General features: G+C 42.1%; 1 protein-coding gene across 2 annotated transcripts in view; it reads left to right on the top strand.

Annotated features, from left to right (window-relative positions):
* The window catches only part of SK (small conductance calcium-activated potassium channel), an 821,538-nt gene that overhangs the window by 172,074 nt on the left and 628,039 nt on the right, over positions 1-21,425 (top strand). For both annotated transcript variants that reach the window (XM_071671924.1, XM_071671923.1), the window contains exon 2: positions 1,952-2,813. In XM_071671924.1, coding sequence (XP_071528025.1) covers positions 2,673-2,813 — 141 coding nt within the window. In that variant the 5' untranslated portion in view covers positions 1,952-2,672. The remainder of the gene's footprint in view (positions 1-1,951; positions 2,814-21,425) is intronic.

Below are 21,425 nucleotides of genomic sequence, written 5' to 3'. Positions count from 1 at the left end.
AGTAATGAAAGGGTAAGGGAGATGTTTGGTAATGAAAGGGTAAGGGAGATGTGTGGTAATGAAAAGAGTGTGGTTGAGAGAGCAGAAGAGGGTGTATTGAAATGGTTTGGTCACATGGAGAGAATGAGTGAAGAAAGATTGACAAAGATGTGTGTGTCAGAGGTGGATTGAACGAGAAGTGGGAGACCAAATTGGAGGTGGAAGGTTGGAGTGAAAAGATTTTAAGCGATCGGGGCCTGAACTTACGGGAGGGTGAAAGGCGTGCAAGGATTAGAGTGTATTGGAACGATGTGGTGTACCGGGGTCGACGTGCTGTCAGTGGATTGAATCAGGTCATGTGAAGCATCTGTGGTAAACCATGGAAAGTTTTGTGGGGCCCAGATGTGGGAAGGGAGCTGTGGTTTCGGCGCATTACACATGACAGTGAACGAAAGTGGCCTTTGTTGTCTTTTCCTAGCGCTACCTCGCTCTATGTGTGTGTGTATATATATATATATATATATATATATATATATATATATATATATATATATATATATATATATATATATATATTCCTATGAGTCCACGGGGAAAATGACGTGTTTCATTTTCCCCGTGAACTCGTAGGAATATCTTGATCACGCGCAAAATTGTGATCCTTTCCAATATATATATATATATATATATATATATATATATATATATATATATATATATATATATATATATATATATGTGTGTGTGTGTGTGTAGTGTATGTGCGTCAGAGAACAGTCATGTTATCTATAAAGAATAAAAGAACGAAAAAGGTAACGAGTTAATGACATTTTCAAAGGCTTTTTTTCTACATGTGTCAGTAGTGAAGAGTGGTTTAGTACCATCGAAAATAACGTCTGGTTCATTCAGCCTTTTTTTTTTTTTCACGCATGGTGTTAGTATTACCATCTGAACCTCTCTTACTTCTTGCTTTTATGTGTTGAAGAACAAAAAACACATTCACAGTCCTCTCTCTCTCTCCCCCTCTTCGACCCTCTCGTCTATCCACCAACGCTGTCAGTCATCTTTGCTAATAGTCTCATTAATGCCCTCGCTATCACCCTCTCACCTAAACCACCTCACAAGCACACGGTGAGCGTTTTGCTCCCTAAACCTCTCCCATGCTCTCCTAAAATATCTCCCATGTATTCCCAATCTCCTTTAAAAATTCTACGTATTTACCAAGAAAACTTCATCAGCCACTACCCCTTGAATATTCTTCCACACGTTACCCCCGAAACTCTACACAGGCGCTACCCACCTTCCCTAAAACCTCTCCCACGCAAAACCCCTCGGAAGATCCATGCCACTACCTGTTACTATAACACTCTCTTGCGTACACCTCGTAGAACCTCTCTCACGCACTTGTTTACATAACCTCTCCCACAGTCGCCCTCTACTCTAAAGCGCCCTCTCCCACGCACTCCGAACCTACACACACACACTCACTTTCTGCCTCCCGATCGATCTAGTGGAGGCTATTCATGAATATCACACAGCTCTCCCAGAAGGATGTTATTGGATTATTGACGCAGTGTTTCACTTATTAGTATAACGAGGATTTATATTATGATTATTCTTCTGTGTTGAAAGCTTGGAGCAACTACGTTGCTCCCTAGCTGCTTCTTCCATGAACTTTTCCCGATTCACATCGTCTCTTCAACGTGGCTTAAGTCTGTCATCTTTCCTCACTGCACTTTAATGCCTTTCCTTATTACTGACTTTAGTTGTATTATTATCGTCGGGATGAGGTCTTCTTCCTCTTTACTAAACGAGGAATGGGTAATGAAGAACGTCGCTTATGATGGGGCGGCTTGTCAGATTTTACGTCTTTATGAACAGAAAGAAAGTAAGCGATTAATCTTAACCACAATGTATATGTCTCTTGAAAGTGATGTTAGTTTATACCCCATATTTTTTTCCCCCTCAATAGATCATGGATACTCCTAACCAAACGAGTGAAATGTACACGGCCAACAGTGCTAGAAACCATCACATGATAAGCGTTGTCACAGTGTGTTGTGTCCCTCTAGACCAGAAGTGCATGTGAGAGGACCTGTATGGCTGGAACTCGACATACTAGCGTATAGGGTCCTCTCTCTCAAGGTGGTGAATAACTTAACGCCGGTGATGGACATTTAAGGATGAACGTGCCCTTTTCCTTCCTCTGAGGCCCTGATTTATTTGGCCCATTGAGGTGGCCCGTTCCTCCCTCTTTTAACTGCCCCTGTTGGTGACTGTTTCGTGAAGACCAGAGAATTTCCCGCCTTGTTGGGCCCCGCAAAAGCCCTGCTGACTTCGGCGCCTGCTCGCTCCCGCGCCTGCTAGCTTCGAACGTCTGTGCTCCGTCTCGCCCTCGGCGCTCCGCTTAACGACGAGGCTCTCCGGGTTTGCGTCTCTGTGTGTTTGTGCGTGTGTGTGTGTCCGTCCATCCGTGGCAGCGATGCCCGGATGAGAGAGCTAGCTCACAGCCCCAGCGGTGAGCGCCGTGGAGGTCAGCGCTCGAGAGTGACATGCGGAGTTCGTGACCCTAGCCGCATGACCGCCCACGACCGGCACCAGAAGAAGTCTGGAAACAGAGCGGGATGCTCCCCTAGTAGGGTCCGCTGAGGGCCAGGATCACCGCAGTGAGCCAGGGCCAAGGGTGAGCCGCCATGCCGTGGTCGTGGGGGTCAGTGGGTGGGTGCCTGAGGAGCGGGCGGGCCAGGAAGTCGGCGGCGTACAGGGCTGCGGTGGCAGATGCGGCTGCAGCGGACGGCCTCGATGTAGCGGTCTCCCCTCCGCCAGACTTTCAGGTAAGACCCAGGTGGTTTCTTTCATTCTGCCTGCCGCAGGGTTCGTCGCAGGTAAGGCATAACTCGTCTTCCTTCCTTATTCCTTAGATATTAAGATTTGCCTCTATTGTATGCTTAGAAAATAATCATATCCTTTGTGTAACCAAACACCTTCGTATGTATGCTTGGCTTTAGAAAACTGTGCGTAGAAACCATTCGCTTACCAACAGGGTTTCCTGGCCTTCAGGAACTTCTAAAAGTTATATCTCCTAATGATAAAACAGATGTTCTTTGTACCTTGTTGTATTCTCCACATTGTAGTTCGCCCGATTTCAGTCTTTCTCCTCCCACACCCCAGCCTCCCTCAACTGAACCTATGCTCTCACCTACACTTATCTCGCGTTAGATCCTCCAAGGACTCTCCCAGTTACAGGTGAGCAAGGATTATGGTCCAGATGTCATACCTCCCTCTGTCTTGAACTTCAAGCTAACTTTCATTTATTTTTTTCTCTCCTATTTCGTTTGTCCAAAACCCAGAGACTTCCCTCTTCGTAGAAGCATTCCCTCGTACCACCCATCCTTAAGACAGGAGAGTGTTCTAACATATATAACAATCGCTATCATTTCTTCTGTCCAAAGTCTTTGAAACGCTCCTTAAGGCTTGTACAGAGTGTATCAGATTAGGGAGGGACAGTGACTAAGCGTGGTTGTTTGATTTGTGTATGGACAGGATGGTAAGGGAGGTAAACACGAGTCTTGGAGAAAGAGTTGAGTATGCAGTCTCTAGGGGATGAGAGGGCCTTGATAATGACGAAGTGGTTGTTTGCTGATGGTACAGCACCGGTGGCGGATTCGAGTGTGAAACTGTAGATGTTGGTAACTGAGTTGAGAAGGATGTGTGGAAGGAGGAATTTGTGAGTATATGTGAATAAAAGCAAGGCTATTCGGTTTAGCAGCGTTGAGGGACCGGTTAGATGGGGTGAGTTTGAATGGAGAAAAATTGGAGTTTGATTACTTGTGAATGGACAAGTCGACGAATAGAACCATGAAAGCGGGAGTGAGTCAAAGGATGGGTGAGTGGGCAAAGGTTCTGGGAGCACTGAATAATGTGTTGAGAGATCGTTATCTGGGAGGAGAAAAATGGGTACGTTTGGAAGTAAAGTAGTTCCAACAATATTATATGCGAGGCATTGGCTATAGATACGACTGTACGGAGGAGAATTGGTGTGTTGGAAATGAAACCTCTGAGAAAAATATGCTATGTGAAGTAGTTTGATCGAGTAAGTAATCAAAGAGCAAGATAGATGTGTGGTATAAAAAGTGTGGTTGAGAGAGTTGAGGAGGGTGTGATGAAAGCGTGGGGTCATATGGTGAGTAGAGGTCGACAGAGGATATATATATGTCTGAAGTGGAGGAACAAGAAGAACGGGGAGATTAAACTGGAGGTGGAAGGATGGAGTGTAAAAGATTTGAGCGATCGGGGTTTGAACATGCGTGTAAGTAATAGTGGAACGCTGTGTTATACAGGGGTCGACGTGTAGTCATTGGACCGAACAAGGACCTGAGAAGCGGCCAGGGTAAACTATGGCAATGTCTGTAGGGATTGGATGTGGATAGGGAGCTGTGGTTTCGGTGCATTTCACGTGGTAGCTAGAGAACAGATGTGAGCGCATGCAGCCTTTCTTTGTCTGTACCTTACGCTACCTCGGCAAGACAGGATACGGTGATCAAATATGAAAAAAAAATCATATGAACACACATACACGCACACACACACACGTTTATAATACGATAAGGAGTCGTGCAGAGAAATGGAGTTCTGTCACTGGAACTGACGAGTCTTCAGAACCAGGTCCGCTCGGCTCTCCCTGTGCTCGACTAGTTTTAAAAAGGACGGTAAAACACTGATGCACTTCCGCCGGGACTCCTGAAAAAGACGTGTGTGTGTTGTGACAACCTGAGCTCGAAATGATTTTGCTTGAGCTCCAGCCTCTTTCCTGGGTTTTAAAAACTCCGAAGCATACACACGCATACATATATTTGCTTGTTTTTGTGGTCTCCTGGCGGGTCTACACTTTGTACCTTTTCTTATCAAAAGGTCGGTTTCGAGGCCCATCATATTTCGTATCTGTTCGTTTGCCACATATTATTGTTAGTCTTTAAATGTTCATTTTTGTCTTCCTCACACGAAATATTGATTCTTGATCACCCAGAAGTAAGGAAAAATTATGCATAGCCTTTAATGTCGCATGAAATTATAGGATCTCGTGTGTGTGTGTGTGTGTGTGTGTATATATATATATATATATATATATATATATATATATATATATATATATATATATATATATATATATATATACATATCGTGAAAAAGAAAGGAGCTTCGTATTTTTTCAGAAATAATTGTCCCAAATTTTTCTTGAAGCTGAGACGTAATATAAAAAGGAAGGTTTGGAGACCAGATGTTGGTCCATACGTTGAAGGAAGAGAATTTCCCGTCGCCAAAAAGACTAGCTGGAAATCCCTCCGAAGCCACGACATGATAGGAACATCTTCCCAAAAACAGCCTTAAAGAGATGCCCCGTCCTCTCCACTCGTTCATTCTTTTCCCCAATCTTCTTTCGTGGAAGTTTCTTACTTCGTTTATTAGATGCATACAGCATACAGCCTTCCTTCCTTCCTTTCTTCTTAATAACCTTCTTTCCTTCCTTCATTAGTTCCATCCTTGTCAACCTTCTATCCTTTCTTTATTAATTCCCTCCTTCCTTCATGCTCTCCCTCCCTCTCTTCTGCCCCTCTCCCAGTTGTTTTGTTGTGCTTTGTGGCTGTACAGTTGTCCTCTGTCCGCCCCATGTTCCGAGAGCTTTCTCTGTGGCTGTAAGGTAATGTACGTCTGTCAGGGAGTTTATATCTTAGCTAACATCTTAGAAAAAGGTTTCAACACTTCAGATTGATCTTGTAGAAGTGTTATGTCGTAGGGAGATCGTATCCTGAGCCTGGGGAAACGTACGGAACACTTCAGGCGTCCCATCGTATATCTACGATTGTAGTTATGATTTTTTTTTTTGTTCTGATATCGAACTCGTCTTCTGAGAGTGGGGTCTTCATGTTCCTATGAGCGAATCATTCGCTTATATCAGAAAATGTTTTCCGATGGAGGAGGAACTGGGCAGAAGACTGCTAGTGTTGCACATTGTCGTTCAGAGAGAAATTAAGATGTATTTATGATGTGTTATTTTCGTTCATGTTCTTTCCATTTCAGGTGTGTCTAGGATTTTCCACAGATGGTGTCACAAAAAGCGTGAGTGTGTAGATACTGTTTTTGATTATCATTTGTGTATTACTAGGAGAGAGCCTCGCACTCGTGTTGCTCGTTATCTTAACCTTGTAACTACGCATCATCTCTTTATTCTTCTTTTTACACACACACACACACACACACACACACACACACACACACACACACACTCAGCCAGGTGCACATTTATCGACTAACTCCGTTGGTAAAGTGTAAACCTGACTGCCGCGCCCAGGATTCGAACCATTAAGGGCCTGACCCCGGGTTTGCCCGTACTAACTTAGTCACGCTAAGCATTACACTACGGGGATTGTGTGTGTGTGTGTGTGTGTGTGTGTGTGTGTGTGTAGGAACGATTAGCAGTGAGGACATGTTCGTAAAACGTCTTATTTGGTTCTGGGAAGAAAATGGAAACATTTTCTCCATCGGAGATTTTAGCTCTCACACGCTCACTGGCCTCGTTTTTCGTCTTATAGATCTGACAGACTGATTAACTGCACCGTCCCCATTAGAATTAACGTCATTGTTTAACGCAAGTACGAGAGTATCTGGTTACGAATACCTTTGACGAGATTTGGCCAAAATGGCAGGGCTAACGCGTAGCGCTCACCGCGCGATTTGCTTGATGTTATAAAAACTGTTCTTCTCAGCTGCCACACCTGCATTACATAAACGTCGGTTTATAATTCATCTGCAGTACATAATGATACATAGATTCGTGGCTCATCTTGGGCGGTTTTCAACCATATGTCGTTTTCTTTTCAACGTTTCTCTGATTCGATGCATGTTTCTCGTTGTTTCTGATGTGTGTGTGTGTGTGTGTGTGTGAGAGAGAGAGAGAGAGAGAGAGAGAGAGAGAGAGAGAGAGAGAGAGAGAGAGAGAGAGAGAGAGAGAGAATGACACACATCTCTAATTAAGGTTTTTACTCGTCACGGACGCTATACTTTTCGCGGATATTTTTTTCGTCCAGAACTTCCCAAGTCAAATACCGGCGACGATTAATGGTTAGTCCCGTTAAGCTCTCGTGTGGGAATTAGCTAGGAGCAAATCCCTGTTACCCTCGGAGTACTGACAGTCTGGACCCTGAACCACGAACGCTGGTATATAACGCTGAACTTAAGGCTGATGGTAACGTAACCCTGAACTTAAGAATGCTGGTAACACAACCCTGAACTTAGGGATGCTGGTATATAAACCTGAACTCGGTACGCTGGTGTATATATATATAATCCTTCTGTGATGTGTTTTTGCACGACATTTGGTTTTTAATAACTTTGAATCAACGTTTGAAACTTAATACTTTTAAACCGTGTAAACCCTTACACACATAAACATCTGACAAGAAATCATAGGTAAGATATCTCTTAAGAATACAGTTAAAAATCGTTCGTATATACACAGCAGACTGCAGGAGAAAGACTGCTACGAAAAGTCCTATAAAATTTTATAATTTTTTTTTCGCATATTTGCCATCAGAAGCCAGGAACGAGACGATTGACATAACATTAATAATCCGCGAATTTACTTAAGTGTCTCTCTCTTTTTTTTCAGTGGATGTTGTGATTTCTTTTTTTTTTATATACTTTTTATTTTGTCTTCTTTACACATTCGTCATGCATAAAACCTTCGATTTTTGTAAGTCTAACAGAACGTGGCATTAACGACGCTTGAATACAGTCTCGTTTTACTGCTATTTCACACAAATGGACTTTTCCTATGATATGATAGGCTTTTCTCAGGGTTTGATATATATATATATATATATATATATATATATATATATATATATGATCGCCGTTGACCGCGTTAGTCTTAATTTTTTGAAATTCGTTTTTGAAAACTGATACTTAATTTGCCTCGACAGTTTTGAACATTTCATACACTCGTGACCTGCGTTAATTTGAACATGTCGGAATATTGTGGGTCCACTTTGTGACCTGCCAAATTTGTACAAGGTCCGTTAGGAACCAAACCGGATAGGGTTGACACGGTAGAATAAGTCAGAGCTATGAATGTGAACTACTGTCACGTGGACATTATTTAACCTTGTAATATATTTGAAAATCATATCCATAATAAGGAACTGTAAAGAATAGGTATTATAATAGGCCTACGAGGAAAACAGACATATCCTAAGACCTGTCATTTGAAAAAAAAATAATGTAAAATGAAATTGACACTCGAGTAGGGATGATTGCAAAGGAGAGTCAACCTTCTTCAATTTGTGGATGTGGCACATCCAAAGTGTTTAGCTCTTGGAAAACAGCTGGTTGGAAAGGATATCGAGATGTCGAAGAAAAACCTGATCTCGGTTTCGAAAGGAGACAGCTACTCCAACAGGTTTGGTCTTCCCCAGCACATCCACAGAATCAGAATTTTTAAAGCCACCAGATTGTATAAAGTTGTCTTTGCTTCTCTTGAATGCCGTCTGACTGGGGAGTTCATTGGTTCATTTGAGTGCCACGCGTGAACGGAATGAAAGCAAGTCTCTTGTGTTCAGTGGTGTGAACGGAGAAATGGTGCCAAGTCTCTCTACAACACGGCATCCCACAGGAGTTAGGTGAATATTTATGTACACTACATGTTGAACGTAAAGGCAATGGAATCTTGTCTCGTATCTGAACAGGCTGCCTATAACGGTGAGGGGAATTAAGTACCATCATTAAATGCATAATGCGGGAATCAACTATGATAATTGCAACGGTTTCCTCGTGAGAGAATAATTAGCTGCTCTTAAAGTTGCTCACATTAGCAAGGCAGCGCCAGGAGCAGGGGAAGGAACGGTACTCATTTATTTCCCAAGCGAAACAGAATCCCCCTCTTAAACTATATCCAAATTCCCCAAACCTTTCCGTGGTTTTTCCTGACTGTTTTGTGCAGCATCGTTCAGCCCGTAAACAGCACAACCAATTTGTATCCCGTGCATGCATCGCACCATCCTGCATGTTCAGGGCACGATCAGTCCAAACATCTTACAATCCATCCCCTTTCAGTCTCCCCCTCGTTCTTCCTCCCTTCACTTCTGAGGAATATATCTTGTTAGCCAATCTCTCCTCGCCCTCCTTTCCAAATGTTCAAAACATTTCTGTACAATCTTCTTAGCCCACAGATATACCCCGCATGCTTCCACACTTCTCTCAGTGTGCCGTTAATGTTCAGTGGTAGTTTAGCGAAAGAAAATGTCCTTGATAGAACAAGGACGGATGAATGATTAAGAACGCCAAGAATCTATTAGCTGAATTTCGAAATAGTTGGATGGAACGAGTTGAACCTCATTGGTCAATTTAGCTTTTCTATCTTATTCTAAATTATGGTTTCTGCAAATTGTGAGTTCGACTCTGGCATTCTCGAGAGTTTGCAGATATGGAGAGATAAAGCCAAATGATCACTTGTCTTCTACAGACGTTTAAGAGTTTTTTTTTTCCTCTACTTCCCCGTTTTACCTTCCAATCGACCGTGTGCAACGACCCAAATTGGTTGTTAGTTTTCTTTTGCGTTTTGGAAGTTTGATCGTATTGCATCGCATTTTTGTGTCTGATAATTTCACTTCGCCGTGTTGTTCAGACTTTTGGCCCTTCGACCTAATATTTTTTTTCTCTGGATTCTTTAAGCATATAATCCCCCCCCTTTAAATGTTTTCACTTGGAAAATTGGTTTTAAAAAAGTGTTTTAGGCTTGTAACTTTGATTGTAGTTTACCATTAAAAATGATTTTAAGTGTTCCTTGTGAACTGTAGCCATTTAGATACGTAACGAGCCCTTTGATTCTTTTTAAGGTGAGTGAGAATTGAACAAGAATTTTGGGAAAAGCAGCCAGGCCCCCATTTACTGGTAGATCAGTCCCGAGGGATGAGGAACAGCTGGGTTGGCTGGGGGCCGACTATTGCTCCCCAGAAGGATTCGAGCCGAGGTGGGCCTGAACGTGAATTTTGGTTTGTGTCGCTCACCACTACACCACGGAAACCCTTGCGTTCGTTATTATTCGTGTGTTACAGGGCGAGAGATTTTCGCTCGTTTTGCTCCGTCTCTTAACCTTGTATATATGTACAGTCTCTGCTTCTGTGTACACACACACACACACAACACAACGTTTCTCAAATGACTGCAGGATTTGTATATTTGTACAGCGTTTTGTGTGTACAGACGCACACACACACAACACACGTTTCTCAAATGACTGCAGAATTTGTGTATATGTACAACGTCTTTACTTGTGTGTGTACACACACACACACACACACACACACACACACACACACACACACACATAACACACGTTTCTCAAATTACTGCAGAATTTGTATACAGCGTCTTGTGTGTACAGACACGCACACACACACACACACACACACACACACACACACACACACACACACACACACGTTTCTTAAATGACTGCAGAACCATCTTGCATTCGCCCATTACACACACTAACAGCTGTAACTCTTTTCTCTTCATTCTTCTTCCTCCTCTTCACATTTTTTTAAATAAAACACAGAAGCGGAGATAGGGGAAGAGGCCTTCGTTTTCTTATTCAAATACTCGAGAGGAAGTCGACTCGACGCTTTCTCTCATTCACCAAGTTCCTCTCTTATTGTGGTTGATATTTTATGAGAAATTTATGGGTAAACTCAAATGTTGACGTAAGGAATGTTGAGTTTCTCTGGGGTTTCGATTTTCCTTTAATTACTTGACTGGAAGAATAAATCAGAATGTCGTAAGGACGACTGCTAAGGATTTTCTTTCGTATGGCTACATGTCTCGTCGTGTGAAATTAGAACCGCCTCGTTCATCCACAAAGCTACTCTTGTGACGTCTTTTCTGTACATTTCCTGGAACGTCATTTGAATGTAGATGATTAATGGGTAGAACTATATAGCGTTTGAAACGGGTCGGGTTGAGATTTGAACAAAGAAAAAGGAGGATATAGGATTCTTTATTGATAGTGTCTGACTTCGATCGTCATGAAAATCTGACTTTGATCGTCATGAAATCTGACTTCGATCGTCATAAAATATGACTTCGATCGTCATAAAATATGACTTCGATCGTCATAAAATCTGACTTCCATCGTCATAAAATATGACTTTGATCGTTACGAGATCTGACTTCGATTGTTATAAAATCTTATTAAAGACGATGCTAGAAACGGGTCTAATAATGTCATCTTCAGCACGACGGTACGACCTTTGAGTATGATGGTATGTCGAGGGCGGACCATCAGTGCTCAAGGGTCGTACAATGGGTGCTCGAGGGTCGCACCGTCGTGCTCAAGGGTCGTCAGTGTCGTACTCAGTGGCCGTGGCAACGAACTCGAAGATCATATACATAGATTTCTTTCAATCGGTTTTGCTTCCTTCAATATACGACTGACCTTATCGCTTCTTTCAAATTTTACGTCACATTTTCTTTTTTTTTTTTTCAATCTTACGCTACGTATCCTCGCACGAAAATGCGTGTGACGAACATTACTACGGTTTTATGCGTCTCAGGAGGCGAAGCACTCCTCCCCAGCGTCTTCGTCCCTCCTCACCACCACCTTAAGTCATCAGGACGAAGACACGTTTCGAAAACTTGTATAAAAAAAAAAGAGAAAAGCGTCTGCGAGGCAAGAGAAGACGAACCTCTCTCTCTCTCTCTCTCTCTCTCTCTCTCTCTCTCTCTCTCTCTCTCTCTCTCTCTCTCTCTCTCTCTCTCTCTCGGGCAGTTTATATCCGACGGAGACTCTTGTCATACCTCAGCACTGTATAATTTTCCTAGAGGAGCCGAGGTGGTGGTAAAGGCGTCTGACGTGCTCTCGACATAAGTCGCCTCCCTTTAACTCTGTCCCTGGTATTCATCGTCCTTCCCCTCCTGGATCTCTCGCGTCATAACCACACGTCGTTTCTCTAACTTGTCTATTATCATCGCCTTCGTCCACGTTACTCTCAGGTTCCCTCGCCTCTTCACCATTTGCCACCGAAGTCTTCATTCCTTGATGAAACGTATTTCCCATCATTTGCTTTATTCACTGTATTCCAGTAAATGCTTTCTTATAGTTTAAGGAAATGTATGATTTTTTCTTTAAACTTTTGCGAAATCTATAAATAAAAATTTTACGGTACCGTACATTTCTAGGGGGCTTTGGTTCGAACCCCAGTCACTGAGCAGGATGCTTGATAGTTTTTGTTTCTCATTACTATTCTGAAAGCTGATCACTGAATCACCTTGAGTTACACAGCCTTCACAACCTCTCCAAAACCTTAAACAGACTCTAAACGAACCCCTTACTTCACTTCATATTCAAATACCATAAAACGTATTTGATATGTACGATATTTTTTTTTTTTTCAAAGGCTTCATCGACTCTGTTCTTCAGCCTCGCCAGATCTGTCCCACAAGGCAGAGTAATGTGCCTCACGTCGCCAGCGGTTCTTAAAACAGCATTGTCCCGGAAGGCAGGTCTTACAGAGCGCACCTTGTTGACACGCGCACACGAGCTTACGAAGACCCCTCCCGCCCAAGACTGAGACACTCATTAAGCGTTAGGTATGGTCCCCTCTCCTTCCTAGAGCTCCTTGTTAGCGCACGACCGAGAGGTTTACCGAAGCTCTCGTGAACGCTAAGTGGGAGCTTGAGTGCATGCATCTTGTTCCCTCGTGGCCGCAAGACTTTACCGGAGGGCTCGCGAGGTCTAAATGGACGCGAAGTGCATATTGTTGTCTTAGGGGCGTGTGGCTTTATGTGTAGTGACTTTGCGGTGGGAGGAAGAGAAGCGAGGCCATCATATTCGAGGGAGACGTGAGGCTATCGTAGTCGAGGTCGGTGGTCGTGAGGCTATCGTAGTCGAGGTAGGTGGACGTGAGGCTATCGTAGTCGAGGTCGGTGGACGTGAGGCTATCGTAGTCGAGGTTGGTGGACGTGAGGCTATCGTAGGCGAGGTAGGTAGACGTGAGGCTATCGTAGTCGAGGTTGGTGGACGTGAGGCTATCGTAGTCGAGGTTGGTGGACGTGAGGCTATCGTAGTCGAGGATGGTGGACGTGAGGCTATCGTAGTCGAGGATGGTAGACGCGAGGGCATCGTAGTTGAAGTAAACTTGATGGGGTGTCGTAGGAGCTCTGTTCTCAGAAATATGAAATGACCCTTAAAAACGTCAAATCTGTGTAAAGTAGGAAATAATAAAGTAGAAAATAATTCGCGTCCAGTAGTTCGGTTCAGCAAACACTTAAGGATGCAAATTATTGTTTCCGTTCCTACAGATGGGCATAACCATTGATAAAAGGTGTTTGAAGCAACAAATTGCCTTCAGTTTGACGACAGTATCATTAAGTCAAACCTTGTAACTGTTTTTTGTATTTTTTTATTTTAACTTGAGTCTCGCTCTCTTGCAATATATCGTTGGTTTATCTCGCTATCAGACACTAAGGTTTAGATATCAGAGTTCGTACCCAGAGTACGTTTATTTGATCAACCTTCCTTCGACTCCCAGATGGACCATTAGCCTGTCATTGGGACCAGCATTCTTCTCCATTACAGTCCATCTGCGAACTTTCCCGTTGCACTTCGATTCCACAACGTCCGGTAGATTGTCTCCTCAGTGTCTCTCCCCCCCTCCGCTCCGTCTCTCTCTTCTAGGTCTTCCTTCAAGCCGCCATATGTGTATCTTTCATGGCACAAGACGCGCTGTCTCTCTTTCTCCGTATGTCTCTACGGTTTTCATCCTTTCCAAGTGTCCCGGCCCACTCGGTCATGCAGCTTTGGTTTCGTTCAACATTGGCAGTGTTCCAAGCTGCTGCTGTTTTTTTTCTTTAATCGTTTCTTCTTCCTCTTCTTCTGCATCAGCGTTCATTATCTAGTATTATACAGAGGGATCGCGTTCCTCCTCCTTGTCTGAATTGTCTATTCTTTTTTTTCATTGTTGGTTGATGTGTGGCTCTCTGCTCCACTTACGATGATTGGGGTGAGTACAGACCTAGGAATCTGTTTTCCCTCTTCAGTTTTTGTGTGGATATTTTGATGCATGACACAAGACGCGTGATATATTGTTTTAACCGTATTTCGATCTCCTTCAATAGCATGGTCTTGACCCTGGATGATACATTGTGCTGAGATCTAGTAAACGCTTTGTGCGAGATTAATCTTGGGTGTGTATGGTGCTAACAAGAACACAGTGTTTATGGTCGTCTGCCTCCATGTGTTGCACAGGAAATATCTTATTTGTCACCGATTTTGATACATTTGAATATCTCGTGACATGTGGACATCTGGTAACTGTAAGACTGAAAAGCTACCTATACAATATATATATATATATATATATATATATATATATATATATATATATATATATATATATATATATATATATATATATATATATATATATAACTATTAATAAAAGACCAGATAGTGGCTATTTTCTCTTTAGTAAATTTCCTATAACATCAGGAACTTACGAGTCGTTGTGTGGACAGAAAGAAAACGGTGCGAAATTTATGCCAATTCTTCTAAGTCAGCCAAGCTTTATTGCATCCATTTACCAATGTGCACGTGTCTTGGACCTCTGAATACGTAAATCTTGTGATTTATACATATCACGAATGGTATGAATATTAGAACACCATGATTCATGTCGTACGTTTAAGCGGGTTGCAGTGAAGCAATGTATAGACCAAAAGAGAAAAATCATGGCATTCGAGTTCCAAGTATGATGCTAAATATTTACAATAAAGAAATCCAGTTCTCATGAGTTGCTGTCCATTATAGAGGTATGATATCTATACCGTACTACACCGTTTAGTTATTGAATAACCAGATAATGAATGGATGTAACTTCTCTTTATCACTACACGGAGGGTCATACTCAAATTCATATTGCCGTGAACTTTCGTGTATTGCCTTCACGAACACACACACACACACACACACAGGTCACAAGACTCAGTGACTTATGACCTTGAAGAGAACACTGTCGACACGTATCGTAACCCACTCCTGAGGTGCCACCATTATGTGACAACGGGGGGGCGACCGCCGCCGCTGCCACCACCCGTCTTGTGGTAATAACCCGATCGGCTGGCCAATATCCGGCACGCAGGAGGAACGCCACTTAACTTCATCCGGTGCGAGATTACGTCTCAGCGTCTGGGCCAGACTGACTGACTATATGCCAGGATATCTTATGAAATTTTTTTTCGTCCGGATTTTTTTTCTTTGTTTAAAACATTGAAGTACTACAGTTGATGTATATTTTTCACGACCCATTTTCTTTATGCAGTCATATATATATATATATATATATATATATATATATATATATATATATATATATATATATATATATATATAAATATAAATGACTTTCCTCGTTTTAAGACATGTAAGTAGAGTTGACTTATTTTTCAATGCCTTTTTTGCTATGTATATCGTCATAGTTGAATTTTTTTTATTTTATATTTCGATATTTTCATTTATCATTGGAAGTTGTAGGCTTTGTCAAAGGTTCATAGATTATGAATACACTCGGAGATGCATTGCAAACCATATCCATAAATTTGGATAGCTGATGTGTAGAACTGGGCCTGTAAAACGTCTACAGAAAGCGCCACTGTTGCAGATATTAAGAACTGGAGCTTAGAAGGAGAGGTGTTGTCTTATTGAACTTCGTATTGTGCAAATGTATAGAAAATGAAACGACGACCGACATCGTTCCATAGGAAATACTGTAAATGTTATTGCCATTTGTATACGTGTTGGTATTAGCAATCCGAAGATTTCGATACAAGAATAGACTGACGAGTAAGTGGGTAGTAATCCACCAGGGTCGTATTGTAAAGCGAGACCAGGTGTTACAGCCTTTGGAGTTAGTTACCTTGTACATCTGCAGGAGTAGGTCGTGTTTACATTCCTATCTGACAGCCATCATGGCTCTGCTGGTGGATAGGCCCAAGGCCCAAGTAACCAAGGAGTGGTAATGTAAACGAAGGGACGAGGTAGCTTTCCTCGTGTTGCATTCGTCCCTCCCTTTTTGACTTCACATACACACGTATACACTCCCTTCCACGCCTGGCGAGGATGATGCGCTGCGTTATATGGTAATAGTTTGTGTCCTGTGTATATTACTGACCTAATGAACGATCTGCTCTCCAATGCGTTAAAATAGTGTCGTGCGCACTTGCGTAGCGTTAGTGTCGTGCGTACGTGCGTAAACACGTGATTATCCTAACAGTCTTTACCGTATTCATCCGCTTTAGCTACATGTATTTCATACCAACCTTCCTCTTTACTTATTATCCTACTTATATACATTTATACTTTTATACCTTTCTTCCTACCTACCTACTTATAATCCCACTTCCATTTATTGTTACCTACCTACCTAAACCGACCTACCTACCGACCTCACACACCGACCTACCCACCAACCCACCTATCTATCTATCTATCAACTTACCTACCTTATGTCCTTCTTACTTACCTAATCTAGTTTTCATCGACGCATCATCTCAGAATCACGCCTCACGAGCCCGACAGCGACCAAGGTCAACTGTTACTGCTGCTGGCCATGACACAGCATCTCGCATGACCGACCAGCCCGTGTTTGTGGTGTGTGTGTGTGTGTGTGTGGTGGACCCTTCTTTCATCGGTGGCGGAGGGCACTGCTTATCTCTTTAGCGCTTGACGAGGTCCAGGAAGAGAGAGAGAGAAGAGAGAGAGAGAGAGAGAGAGAGAGAGAGAGAGAGAGAGAGAGAGAGAGAGAGAGAGAGAGAGATTAGGGGTCCAAGGAGTGGAAGGGAAACCGGAGCTCCAGAAGTTCGTGGGAGAAGAGGGAACAATACCACTTGAAGGGGAGAGGTCTCGACGTCACATCTCTTCATGGGAAACTTTGAGGCCTAGTTTTTCCCCATGAACTTTCCCTCGTCCCCGAACGACAAGACTGTACAGCAAATTACTGCTGAACTTGGACCGTGCCGGGATGATACTTTTCTCCCTCTCCTTAAAAATTCATAAGGAATTAATGCAGTTTTTTTTTTTCTATTATTCAAGTTTATCTCGAAACTTTCTGTCTATATTGCCAAACTTCTTTGGAGGGGAGGGAGTGGGGAAGAGGATTTAAAAGGTAATGAACCCAAGCAACCCCTCCTGGATGCATGCGAGCATGAAATTCAAAATGCTAAGGGTATGGTTGGATGGGGTTTATCTACCGAGTGCAGTGCACCCCCAGTAGAGCATGGGTCAGAGTCAGTCATAAGGCTTGCCAGGAGGTTATTGAACTCGATGAGTTTAGCAACAGGCGATCAGATTTCAGTTTACAAGTTGTCATTGTCTTGCTTAAGTTTCATTTTAACGGTCTTTTTTTTCTTTCTTGCACCTGTTTTTTATTCGTCTTTCTTCCCATCTTTCCCTATTTTCCTTTCACATCCTCGCTCTCTCTTTCTAATTTATTCCTTCCTGGTTTTCTCTTCCCAATTCCCGTTTTTAATACTCGACCAGAATCTCCTTTGTCCCATTATCATCTCCTCTTCCTCTTACCCTTCCATATCAATATCATATCTTCCTCTCTCCTTTCTCTTTCTTCCACACCTTCCTTTCCACCCCTCCTCCTCCTCCTCCTTCCTCCTCGACCCATTCCCATGACGACGACCTTCAGGGAACAAAGCATTAACGCTGGTTTTTCTGACCGGGTGACCTCCTCTTCTCCTCCCTCCCCCAGCGAACGCGGGTAAAGCGGCGAGATAGAAAACGGACCAAAATATACCGCTCATCTGGGACGTGATTCACGAGACCTCGAACATCAGAGGTCGAACCAGCGCAGTACAGCCGCCGCAGCTTTGGGGGGGAGGGAGATAACTGCGCCCGACACGGGGTAGTTCATGGCCCTCCCTCAGGCAGGTCTGATTGCCCTAGATTACCCTGTAAATCAGAACGCACGACATGGATTCTCATGCCGGCCGCCCCTGGCGACCATGGGTGTGTGTGTGTGTGTGGGCATGAATTTACGGCGTTCGAATGTTCGACTTCGTTTTCTTCGCTTCTTATCAATATAAAACCTTTCAAACTTGGGCGAATCCTCCAGAGAGAAAATGTGCGTCGTTTTTATTTCATAATCAGTAATGATATGCATTTTACGACGATGAATACATTTAGATTTCATTAAATTCCCGTTACAGAATTCAAGTCTTAAGCTCACATTCTATAGTTTCTCGTACCTCTCTTTCTTTTATTAATCTGTCGATTTTACTCAAAATGCTGTGAAGCCTTGACCTTTGCTAACGTCTTTGGCGTTTAGTTTTTGACACATGGCAGCTCCATTCTTCCAGGAGATCGATCATAATAGAATAGCTGGTCATTATTTCTGGTAGTTCATGCTGGTCAGTGTATATTATACAACCAACTTCCCTCCTCCCTTCGTCCGTGGAGACTAGGTCTAATGACTTCCCCGTACGTGGTTTAATGGTCTTTGATCTGCCATAAATATGCTCGTGGGTTGTGTAGCGATGATTCATGGCTAATGGTTTAATTGAGGATATGGCCTGTAATTCGTTTATAAGGGTCAGGGTTATATATATGTACTTTTTTTTCTTTTCAAACTATTCGCCATTATCCGCGTTAGTAAGGTAGCGTTAAGAACAGAGGACTGGGCCTCTGAGGGAATATCCTCACCTGGCCCCCTTCTCTGTTCCTTCTTTTGGAAAATTAAAAAAAAAACAAGAAGGGAGGATTTCTAGCCCTCCGCTCCCTCCCCTTTTAGTCGCCTTCTACGACGCGCAGGGAATACGTGCGAAGTATTCTTTTATATATATATATATATATATATATATATATATATATATATATATGACGTGAATATTTTTTTTTTTCTAGAAATTGGGAGAGAAACCTGATATGAAATGTTGTCATAGGAAGATATGGAGATGATCGAGTCTTGCTAGCAGGTTTTGTTTATTAAAAGTTTTCGAATTCTACAGCATTAGAAGGTCCAGTGCTGCTTGGCTTGTAAGCCTAGATTCTATAATCCAGTCCAATCCTTATCGAATTCTAATCACAGACTCGAAAACAAGCTTTATCAGACTTCAGAATCACTTTCTTTTACTTTTGGTAGCTGAAATTTTACTTTTAATTGCTGAAAGTGTTTGCATCATACTTAAATTTAATCATACGTATGTAAAGATTATATATATATATATATATATATATATATATATATATATATATATATATATATATATATATATATATCTTTTCTTTCTTTCTTTCATACTATTCGCCATTTCCCGCATTAGCGAGGTAGCGTTGAGAACAGAGGACTGGGCCCTTGAGGGAATATCCTCACCTGGGCCCCTTCTCTGTTCCCTCTTTTGGAAAATTAAAAAAAAAAGTGAGAGGGGAGGATTTCCAGCCCCCCGCTCCCTCCCCTTTTAGTCGCCTTCTACGACACGCAGGGAATACGTGGGAAGTATTCTTTTATATATATATATATATATATATATATATATATATATATATATATATATATATATATATATATATATATGACGTGAATATCTTTTTTTTTTCTAGAAATTGGGAGAGAAACCTGATATGAAATGTTGTCATAGGAAGATATGGAGATGATCGAGTCTTGCTAGCAGGTTTTGTTTATTAAAAGTTTTCGAATTCTACAGCATTAGAAGGTCCAGTGCTGTTTGGCTTGTAAGCCTAGATTCTATAATCCAGTCCAATCCTTATCGAATTCTAATCAGAGACTCGAAAACGAGCTTTATCAGACTTCAGAATCATTCTTTTACTTTTGGTAGCTGAAATTTTGCCTTTAATTGCTGAAAGTGTTTGCATCATACTTACATTTAATCATACGTATGTAAAGATTATATATATGTATATATATATATATATATATATATATATATATATATATATATATATATATATATATATATATATATATATATATATATATATTGTATAAAGCATGCCTGGCTCAACGAATAGAATTGAAACACTTTATCTTTCTTTATTCCATTATATTCCCCTGGTAAAGTACCGTGGGCAACTCCGCATTATACATCACGCGGGAGGACAGTCACATGGGTGTAAGTAAGGTGGCAATTCTCACTGCCTTTACCGTGAATAACACCGCGATATATCACAAGCTCTTGCCTCATTTCACGGCTTTCACTGTGTTTTGCTGTTTTTGTATCGCTGGCATGGGAATTTTATGGCTTGGCTAGGCACACGAGAGCCAACTTCATCTCTTCGCGAATTCACGTTTTGTATCATTAATGAATGTATATATATATATATATATATATATATATATATATATATATATATATATATATATATATATATATATATTATCCCTGGGGATTGGGGAGAAAGAATACTTCCCATGTATTCCCTGCGTGTCGTAGAAGGCGACTAAAAGGGGAGGGAGCGGGGGGCTGGAAATCCTCCCCTCTCGTTTTTTTTTTTTTTTCTTATTTTCCAAAAGAAGGAACAGAGAAGGGGGCCAGGTGAGGATATTCCCTCGAAGGCCCAGTCCTCTGTTCTTAACGCTACCTCGCTAATGCAGGAAATGGCGAATAGTTTGAAAAAAAAAAAAAATATATATATATATATATATATATATATATATATATATATATATATATATATATATATATATATATATATATGTATATATATATGTATATATATATATAGAATGTGTGTGTGTGTGTAGCATGACAGGTTCCCTCGTGTCAGCTCAGGATCACCATGAGCGTGTCCTGCACGTGTTTACTGTGTCTTCCTGCGTGTGCATCCTTTTTGCCGTCATTTTACGCGTCTTACGGACGGCGTAACCTTAATATATTTTGAGCGACGGCACGATGCTCCGGGTTAGGGACTGGACGGGCTAACCTTTGACCTTTGGCCCTAAAGGTTTGGGCGAGAGAGGTCACGTCATCACGGCCATTACCCGGGGTTGGGTTGGGTTTTAGGCCTGTCGGCTCGCCTATGGCCTGTCGGCTTTGCCTATGGCCTGTTGGCTTTGCCTATGGGGGTTTATTAAGGGCCGTCATCGTCATCAGGCCACAATCTACCCATGGGAATGTATAATTTCTCTCAGCTGTTACAGGTTGGTATTCGAAGGTCAAAGTACAAAATTTTCTTCCTGTGTGTGGCCGAGGCTAGACGCTAACCAAGAGTCGCCTTTGTCATCCGCGTGGGTTATACAGTTTTGCTAAAGGGGGTTTTTCCCTGCCGTTCTACTGAAGCCGATAAAGGTGTTGTTCGATGCTGTCGAGATGCAGGGTTATACAGTTTTGCTCAAGGGGGTTTTTCCCTGCCGTTCTACTGAAGCCGATAAAGG

This window comes from Panulirus ornatus, chromosome 17, assembly GCF_036320965.1.
Source record: "Panulirus ornatus isolate Po-2019 chromosome 17, ASM3632096v1, whole genome shotgun sequence".
Lineage (NCBI taxonomy): Eukaryota > Metazoa > Arthropoda > Malacostraca > Decapoda > Palinuridae > Panulirus > Panulirus ornatus.
Note: the sequence above shows the minus strand (reverse complement) of the source record. Positions and strands in the feature narration are given on the sequence as shown.